This window comes from Pyxicephalus adspersus, chromosome 4 (assembly GCF_032062135.1).
Source record: "Pyxicephalus adspersus chromosome 4, UCB_Pads_2.0, whole genome shotgun sequence".
NCBI lineage: Eukaryota > Metazoa > Chordata > Amphibia > Anura > Pyxicephalidae > Pyxicephalus > Pyxicephalus adspersus.
The window spans coordinates 73,431,234-73,441,600 of NC_092861.1; the positions used below are offsets into that span (position 1 = coordinate 73,431,234).

The 10,367-nt window shown below is 35.1% G+C and overlaps 1 protein-coding gene across 2 annotated transcripts in view; it reads right to left on the minus strand.

The window, feature by feature from the left end:
* LOC140328797 (gamma-aminobutyric acid receptor subunit rho-2-like) overlaps positions 1 to 10,367 on the minus strand; it is a 30,378-nt gene continuing 20,011 nt past the window's right edge. The window contains exons 5-9 of one of the 2 annotated variants that reach the window (XM_072408644.1): positions 8,684 to 8,766; positions 7,175 to 7,315; positions 6,149 to 6,301; positions 4,811 to 5,007; positions 1 to 3,114 (exon numbers count right to left, since the gene is read on the minus strand). In XM_072408644.1, coding sequence (XP_072264745.1) covers positions 2,803 to 3,114; positions 4,811 to 5,007; positions 6,149 to 6,301; positions 7,175 to 7,315; positions 8,684 to 8,766 — 886 coding nt within the window. In that variant the 3' untranslated portion in view covers positions 1 to 2,802. The remainder of the gene's footprint in view (positions 3,115 to 4,810; positions 5,008 to 6,148; positions 6,302 to 7,174; positions 7,316 to 8,683; positions 8,767 to 10,367) is intronic. The other variant, XM_072408645.1, reaches the window with a different exon arrangement.

A 10,367-nucleotide genomic window follows, 5' to 3' on the forward strand; every position in this document is an offset into this window, starting at 1 on the left:
TTCTTTTTTCTTTTCTTGATTTGTATTACTGCTGCAAGACTGTGATTCCCTACTTTTTATATTGCACCAGAGGTGTCCTTTGTGCTGCCCCTCTTACACAAATATGACATAACTCATGTCAGGCTGCCAATCTGCTAATACTAATACTGCTTGCAACCTTCATGCATCACGAGTTAGCAACTGAAATGGTGCAATGGGCTCTTAACTAGCAATTATACCAGCCAAAGAAATGATACACAAATTAGAGCTGGAGGAGGCTAAATTGTGATTAATATCTTCTGATTTATATCACAAGTTAACCTGAAATGTCATTCTCTTGGTAGAATTATTCACCCAGGATCAAAGCTTCTATAAATTCTTCTGCTTGAGCTGTATTTTTGGAGTTTATTCAAACAGTGAAGATAGGTGTGCCATGTCTTACAAAACACAAAATCTCCTTGTGGCTTATGGTGCTCCACACATTTAAAGTGGCAAAGCCACTCTGGTGATATTTAAAGTGTTTTAAAAATTTTGCCAATCATATTTCAACAGCAAAAGAAGCAATAATTTTAACTAATTGCCAACTTAAAAATAACATTTTGTTTTAATAAAATACTGTAATTGTTTTCTGGCACTTGTTCAGTTCTTTATAACTAGGCCACATAGTGTATTACACTGTAAAAACTCTGTATGATAGCAATCCTTTGGCTGTATTAATCTGGCCCTGTAAAGCTGTCTAACTGTCTAAGCTGTCAATGTTAAGGTTCAGACTTGGGAATACAAAGGCTACTGTCATGAACTACAGTTCATGTGTTGCATGATGTGTAAATACTTTGGATGCCATAATGTGCCCCTAAGAACATTATGAGGGTCAGTAGCTATATTCTGGTATAATGGAACTCAGTTTTTACCTTTCAGGTCCACTCTGTAACACATGAACTAATGGAAATTGATCATTGATTTTGCTGATTAAATTTCTGCTTATCATAATAAAAGCAGATGTGTGTCAGGTATAATCGTTTTATATATTTGTATTTATACCAAGCCATTAAAGAAATATATTCATTTATTATGCTGTATACAGATAATTGTGTTAGCTTATAAGAGAATTTAGACAGCTCTCATCTTACCTGGTCATTCCTAGCTGCTGCACTATGGGACACGTAATAGTTATGTTTGTTTAGAAATGATTACCATGTGTTAACTCTGTTTGCCTCAGATATACAATAATAATGTATATAATATAAATATAATGAATAAAAGCAAAGCACAAATTGTCAGCAAAGTTTGTCAACTGATCTGAAAAGCATCTCTGTAGATAACACAACAACATTTTCTTTGTAGTCTGTTACATTTATGCATTTTAAAATTGTATATTAAGGTTTGCTATGTGATTGTTAGAGTATTTTAGTTATGTGCCCACCAAGAACACAATAGTGAGGTTCCTTGTGATCGTCTTCTGCAATGTGAAAGATGAAAACCTGCTGAACAAGATATGAGATCTAAATCTAATCACCTGCCTATCTGTAATTTTATGTATAACAGAGATGCAAAGCTGGTTTAGGGGTGTGCAGCCTATACAGGGGGTTCATAGCTGTGATATACATACCTGTAATAATGAAAGTGAACATTGATATGAGATAATTGATCTCACCAAACCTGACAAACCTCAGTAGAATTTGCAGATGACCATACTGGAATAATGTTTGGGTAATTGCTAATGTTTTCTATGTGGATACTGACACCACAGGTGTCTGGTTGGGGTTCTTCCACCTGCAAGAGAACAATTATTGACTCTTTATTGAGCCCAACATGCCTATGCATGTAAAAGAAAAATTTTCTGTGGTTGGATAAAGTTTACATATCTAATCACCCCGAAAATCTTCTGACAAGTTTCTAACCTAACCAGAGTACTTGTGCCTTGCACCAACGGTGTAACAGTACATGTCCCTTTTCATGTACATTCTCTATTAGGGAAATTAGTTATCTTAGATATAAATTAAAGTAGCTTGGGATGATGAAACAAGGTGTTATAAATTATGTTTATCCAAGACTAAAGTTAAATCTATGGATGGATGGCAGAAGGTTCAATCACCCACACACTGGATCTCTCTGCCCAAGTTCTTGGTCGGCCTTTTTCGCCACACACCAAACTTTCTGCACCAGTGGGAAGGTGACATCACAGGCGACTATAGCTGCTTGGAAGTATATTCTGTTTTGATGTTGTTATTAAAGTACCATTTGCACAAAGTGTATGCATGGCAATCTGGGAATTAAGATGGTCAAGATGTCTGTATGTATCCTGTACCTACTGTCATATAATGGTTCATTGTGATGAACCATCACAAAGGCTTATTCACCTGCATTAGTCTATCTAGTCTATTAGTCTATCTATCTAGATTAGTCTCAGTTAATGTGTGTTAGTACTGCAGCATTGGTTGACTGGGGGTTGGGTTGATCCAATATTTTTCTCCACAGAAGTACACTGTCTACCATAACAACCACTGAGTCCCTAAATACATGAAAGCAAATGTAGCCCATTAAATTAAAAAATAGACTGTAATCTGTCTAATCAAAAACTGGGACTGTAAAAATGTAAATTTATTTAGGCTTTAGGGCATTTTTTTTCATCTCATTCTTGTGAACTGACATACCTGATGGAATCCACTGCCATTATACTGAGGTATTTGTTTATATAAAGGATAATAGCAATCGTAATTAGCAATATTATAAAATAGCAAAGGCTTTTATTCTAGATCCCACATTCCCATTATTCCCATTGTGAAAAAGTCTTAAGGATGAAGAGAGTCCTCCACAATGACTTTAGCAGAACACAGACCAGTATATTAAGTTAAAAAAGATAAACGACGCTGGGAAGATCAGCCTAGAATATGTGTCAATTGTGTGAGTATTCTGCATTAGCCGCAAGCCAACATGGCCCTTAAGTCCTTTCTTCCTTGAGGTGCTGGAATTTGAATTCAAGGTCATGTGCACAACCATTTTGTCCTGCTTCTCCACATCTTCTGTAGTAATTGGAGTTTTAGTGTATCCCGCCAGACTGTTGGTTTCAGGGTCTCCATACATTCCATCCAGCATCATTGTCTTTGTATGAGACATCCCGCATGTGCAGGGAAACTAAAGAGGAACAGTGAATTCTGATTAGTTGTATCTTCCTGCTGTGAGCTTTTAAACAAAGAACATTATTTACACAGCTCATTGCATTTCTGCACAAAACAAATTGATTAAAGCATATTAAGTAGCTGATTTACGCTATATTAAAAAAAAGATGTTTATAATTTAAAAATAATGAACCTAAACTGTAACAAAGGACATTGTGGCCTTAATTTAGGTCCATAATAAAATTTATTTTTGTGTTTGTAACATTTTAATTAAACATTTAATTTAAATATTTACTTACAAAAGCCAAAGCCTTATTACGTGATACATACTGATTATACCAGCATCGGGGTCATCTTGGGAAATTATGTCATGAAGATGTTTACAAATGTTGCTGAAGGCATTCATAAGCCCAAGCTAAGTTAAAAGTGCTTATCTGAATTTCTCCATGGGTCTGTGCCCCAAGCTAATCCACGGTACATGATTGGATCATTTCTAATAGAAAGTTGTTTTCAGAAATAATAAAAAATACAATATATTAAAGATGCCTAGGAACATTTATATGTAAGGCCAGACAATCAGTGCTTTGATATCACACAAAACCTGCTATTGGCCATGGCTTAGAGGTTTAAGTGGCAGTGAAGCACTGACTATACAAAAGAGATCTCCTCTCCAGGAGGAAGGAAATAAATAGTTGGACTGCCATGTTTTTTATGCCAGTGGCACATTTTTACTGTAGATGTGTATTGAGCTAATGACCAGAATGGACACAAGATTATATGCATATTAGTCGTTTTCGAAGGAGGCCGGCAATAACGTCCTTTTTAATTATAAAATATATTTCTGTTTTGTGAACTATTTGTAGTCATATATAAAATACACTAAAATGAGCCTCTGTAAGCATATGGAGTGCAGATTAGCCCGATTTAATAAAGCTTCCAAAGACTGGAGAAGATATACTTTCATCAGTGTACTTGGGCGATCCGGCAAACCTGGAATGAACTTGGTCCAGGATTGAAAACATTTGCTAAAGAATAGCAAATGGCTTTTAAGAAATCCATTCCAGGCTTTCTGGATCATCCAAATTTCACTGATATTAAAATTCTCCAAGAGGAAGAGGATATTTCTAAATCAGTCCCACAGGGTCTATTTATAAAATGACCACAAACACACCACACATGTATCCCAGCTTGCTTTTCATCCTTATTTAAGAGGACTTAATTTAAACCAGGCTATATGTTCAGGATTTAAATAGCTTGTAGGATTTAGTTATATCACCATTAGGCTTAAATATCCCTGTGTTCATTCATCTACTTTGTGAATCATTTGATAAATGAGATTGATGTAGCAGAGAAAATGTGTTGAAATTTAAAATTCATAATCATGATAAATGTTGTCTTATAACGTTGTCCTAATATATATAACTGATTAAAACGAAAAGGATACACTTTTATCATTGAACCCTGGGTTCCAAAAAATCAGGAATGGATATGGTCCAAGATTGAAAAAAATTGCTAACAAATAGCAAAATGATTTTAGGAAAATAATTCCAGGTTTGCTGGTTCACCCAGCTTCACTGATGAAAGTGTATCCTCTCCAGCCTTGGAGAGCTTTAATGAATCAGACTCATTGTACAAAACTGTGTCTAAAATAGAAAAATCTAAATTTCAAGGAAAACCTCTACTGGGTGAATTTAAATAGCTGTTAGTCCTACCTTTTCTCTCATCTTTCTCTCCTTTCTCTCTTGCACTGTAGTCAGGTAATTGACAGCAGCGTATTCCAACACCGATAGAAAAACAAAAACAAAACTAACCCACAGGTAAATATCAACAGCTTTAATGTATGATACTCGGGGCATGGATGCATTCACTCCAGTGATGATGGTTGACATGGTCAGCACTGTTGTTATACCTGAAGCAAAAAAAATTAATAAAATCTTAATAGAGAATTCAGATAGCATATCATCACCAAACCCCATTTGCTTTGGTAAAATGCTTTTAAATAAAGGAATGTTTAAAAGGCATGAAAAAGAGTGAAATGTGCACTGCAATGTAGTGACATGATACCTAACAATTTTTTCAAATATATTTTTCTCTTAACTAGTTTAACAACAACATTTTGCCAGCAATTAGAAGATCTTATAAGTCATGTAAACACTTAGCTGCTGTGCCAGGATTAGGTCAATAAATCATTTATGTAGCCAGATCAGCATGTGTCTAAATGTTGTGAAGGTCATCATATTTCTATGAACAAATATCTATCTAAAAAAAGAAGTGTTTTTAAGGATTCAACTATAATGCTTTAAATTACTCTAAATGGCAAAATGCAGGTAAATACAACCAACATGCAGAGACCTACACTACAGTGTACAGTACTTAAAAAAGGGCCCTAACTAGTAAAACCATTTGTTATAGTAAATACAGCTAACAAGTTCTCTCCTTAGTGATCATTTAACAGCTCAGTGTTGCTGATACAATACAGGAAACTTTTTTAAGTGTTCTAAAGTCTAATTCCCACTCAATTCTAAGTAAACCACTGCAGTCAAGTTGTAGTTGTTCCCTATGTTCCTCACATTAAACTGTCCAACAATTAGTTTGATTAGTGGTTCTGATAAGGTAACCACTTGGTGTATTATGGAAACTTTGAAACATCGGGTTTCTTGTGTTAGAAAAACAGCAAAGAGCCAACAGCAAGTCTTTCTAGTACACTAAAGTTCTTTTATTAAACACACTTTCTAGAAGTCACTAAATAGATTCCCAGGTCACTAGCCTACTGAACATTGAAAAAGAGGATGAGTGATATAGAAATGCCTAGATAAAAAGCTAAATACCCTGTATTTGAAGGCTTCACTTTACATTAGAGCATTTTTTTTTCATTTCATATCAAAATTAAATACATTTTATATAATGTAAATATTTTTCATATCTGCTGCAAAATCCTGCACATCTTAGTGCATAATATATTATACTTTTTATTAGACACTTATTTACTTATTTTAGTGAACTCCTTTGATTTCACACCCAAGTGTACTTAAAGAGGATTGCTGCCTTACCAAGGGAAACTCTGGCAGGAACAGCTCTGCGATCTATCCAAAATGAGACCCAGGACAGCATGACCATTAGAGTTGCAGGGAAATATGTTTGCAGTAGGAAGAAAAAGATGTGACGTCTCAGTGTGAAATTAATATACAGTCGATTATACCAGCCTAGAAGAGAAAGAGTTTACAATTTGTTTTAAATACCAAAAGGATTTAGGAAAAAAAATAAAATAAAAAAAAAGTGTTACAACTATTACATAGGTGCTACAAATGCTGAATTCATAGCCGACATACCTATGCATTTTTATAGGACTTAAAATGGACAACACAACTCACGTGCACATGTTGTCAATTTTGTCTATTGATTTGTTTTGTTTCTCCTTGTCAAAGTCTGTCCAAGGTTGGAACAAGATGGATATTGAATGCTCTTTTGCGTGAATTCAGCCTGCATGGCCTTGTTAAACTTTCTGATCTCAAATAGATTGTAACTATATGCATTGTATATTACCTTATGCATCTTGCACCTTATCAGGAGAGTTATACAATAGACTTTTTTTTACACTTTTATACTGAGTACCAATACAGAAAAGTCTCTCATCAAAACGGACTGCATTTTTATGTGGAAGTTACTGTGGAAAAACTTGGGCATGTCTCAAAGGTTTTCCTTTTGGATTTTTGACATAAAAACATACAACTACTTGTGCCAGCAAAATAAGTAACATGCAATCTAATTTGTTTTGTGAGATAACTATAGTATTGTTCAGTAAAGCTGTGGACATTTTGACATCTAAGACATACAGGAATACCTCCAAAACACACATACCCCGAGGATAATTTTTTGTGTTTATTATAGGGTTGCAAATATTAACCACCTGGGCGTTTCACTGATGTCTAGATTTCTGTACCAAAAGCGGTACACTGTTTTTCATGAAAATTTTTTTTAAGTGTTTTTACCCCGAACCAAGGTCGGGTTTAACGGCCGGGTGGTTAAATAAAAAAAATAATGTATATTGTAGAACTTATAGCTGTAGTTCTTGTTACCTGTGCTACTGTAGAAGGCTAGTCTAGATGTAGTATGAAACTTTTGAATTAGGAATTGAGACAATGAGATTTTCTCATCTGTTTTCAAAGATTCATTTCCATTCTTCCAGTAGAGCATCAAATCCTCATCAGTATATGCATCTTGGAAAAAAGAAACATTAAAGTTAATATTCACTAGAGATAAATAACTCTGCTTGATATACCGCAAAAACTGCTACAAAATTAAGGTCTTACAAAGCATGTAATAAGCATTACTGCTCAAGTTATCTATACAGTTGGCAATCGAAAATCCGGGCATCAATAATCTGATTCCTTCAGTTTTCCGGCATGAATTTCGGATCGCATTTTCAATATAGGCACTGTAATACACAGTTTGGCCACTTATGTTTTGATGGCACTGTTCTGCAGAAACAGCTGTTTAGTCTTGCTTGCTACACTAAATACACGCTGAGACGTCCCTGCTGCCTGCATCATGGAACTGTGCCAGATGTCCGCAAGTGCTGCAAGAGGAAGGCTGGCCTGTGTGTAGAGGTAAGTATAACCTTCAAAAATCTGGAATTTCTGAAAATCCGGCACTCCTCAGGTCCGGAGGTTGCCGGATTTTTGATTGTCAACGGTACTTGAGAAGAATCCTGGATTCCAAATAGGATCCTGATTAGACTTTGCCTTCTGCTCAAGCTAGCATTAAGATCACCCCCTCTCCACACTCATAGTTAAACTCAACAACACTATTTAACAATCCAAACTCAGTGGTCAGTAGAGACTTTAATTGGTATGGCTGGGCAATATGTAGCAACAAATGTAGTATAACACTTTACAGGTAATCAACAATGCCAAGCACTTACATTCACATACACCTACAATGCCTACAAAAATGGCAGGCATTGAAATGAGCAGAGCAATACAATGTGTTGCACACATTTGAAAACACATGCATGTAAAGCCACACAGCTGCATCAAGGCACTTTTGTAAAGTGTGCTCCATAACCTAAAGATTTGTAAACTATGGGACAAATAAAGCAATGCATAAACAAAGAACATGCTACAAGGAGGCAGCTCCTTTTTTTGGTAATTCTAAACTGATGATCTGCAAAGAATTTTTAAGCTTTTATAGCTTATCATCAATTTAAGTTCCATAATTTTTGCTGTTACGCAGGTGCACATAATTTGTAAGGGAGATATATTTAGTATCTATTTATTTGACACAAATGTTACCAAATTTTACAAAAAATTAGGATCTCAATTTAAAATAAGTTACACGCATTTTATTTTCAATGTTGCTTTGGTTTTATGGATTTCAGATCTGTTACCAAATGCAAAACCATATTCATCCTGAATTAAATGATCCTAAAGATTGTCAGGTAAACTTCAAAAGAACTAAAAATACAAGATTGACCAAAAACCATAACATAGTATAATATGAATTTTTAGGTTTTTTGCTCAGTTTTTTTTTCCATTATAATGGAGGAAGCCAAGTAAAAAGATATTTGTGTGATGGTTACTACTTACAGCTCTCCAGCTCCAAGGTACAAGTCTGGGTGTCTAAAGGAAATCGACTGAAGTCCATATTGCACATTGCAGTCACAGTGATTCTACAGAGTAATGACAGAAAGAAGTTGTAGGAATTATTTGACAGCACTGTATAAACATATTTCTAACATATTGGGTAATCGTTAATATGGATACAAAGCCTATATTTAAAGTATTTAGTAAGTAACATACTAGATTTTAAGCTCTTCGGGGCAGGGTCCTCTCCTCCTGAATCACTGTCTGTGTTAGTCTGTCATTTACAATCCCTATTTATGTACAGTGCTGCGTAATATGTTGGCGCTATATAAATCCTGTTTATTAATAATAATAATAATAATAATAATAATAATAATATTAATAATAATAATAATAATAATAACATCACATTCTCTGACTACCACCAAAAAAACAAGAAAACTCCTCATTCATATTAGTTAGCTACATAGCTGTTTGCATCCAATATCAGTTGTTAAATTAGGGTACTTGGAAATTCCTTCTGGAGGAATTGCTTTCAAGGCATCCAGAATTTCCTTCACCTATAAAGACAATACTCCCAATGCTCCCTCTGTATTGCAACAACAGAGCTTTATGGATAGACTCCAAGCACCATGATTGACTTCTAAACCAGCAGCAAGATAGATTGCATAGTATTCATAGCTCTGTAGCTAGAAGTTGGCAGTATTGAATTTTATGCCATTCTGGTTTCTGACATGTTTATTTTATTAGCTTTCTGTTTTGTTATTATATCAACTTATTAGTACATTTTCCATATATTGAACATTTAGGTGACATATTTCTTGCATACCTTTAGTTATTACTAGGGATGAGCGAGAAGGCCTCTGACAATTTCGCGAAAATTACCTCGAACTTCCAGCGGGTTCCCGTAATTTCGGGGAATCGATTTTGCGAATTCCATTAAAGTCAATGGGCAGACTTTAAACATTAATAGCTAAGCCCCTTCAAAGGTTAGAACCACAAAATTTACTAGGTATGTGTAGGAGAATGGTGGCAACAAGGAAAAAATACAAAAGTTCCAAAAGACCTTGTGGTTTTCTGAAAAATGACAGGCAAAGTGACAGCAGGCAGAAAGGATTTTTGCGTAATTGACAGTGTCCAGAAGGCAGCATAAACATTAGGACATTGAGAAAGGGTGAACCCACTAGAAACAGTTTCTGCCGTTAAAACAGCAGGACAACGCGTTGCTATTTAATGTTCGCACCCCTATAGAAGTTACATAGCTGCATAATATCTTAACACTATAAAAATCCTGTTTATTAATATTATAATTGCTAGCCAGCATCATGACCTGAATGACATGTGTTAGGAATGACACCTGAAGGACTGTATAGCTAAGAGTTAATTTGAGCCATATATATTTGTATAAGGAAGTTGTATTTCTTCTTCTATCTACTCAGTTTAATTGTAAGCAGATGGCAAAAATTGTAAATTCTTTGAAATACAATGTATGCCTTGCAATGTATCAAATAACACTATATATGGCTAAAACTTAAATAGCTGTACGAGAATAACACAACCCCGTCTTGTATAAAAAGACCACCTTGTCAAATAAAGATCAGAGTAAATTCCTAAGACCATACTGTGTGCGTGTGGGTTATTGGGATATCTCTCCAGGCGTCTGTCTCTGTGGGTGAAGGAGAAGTCA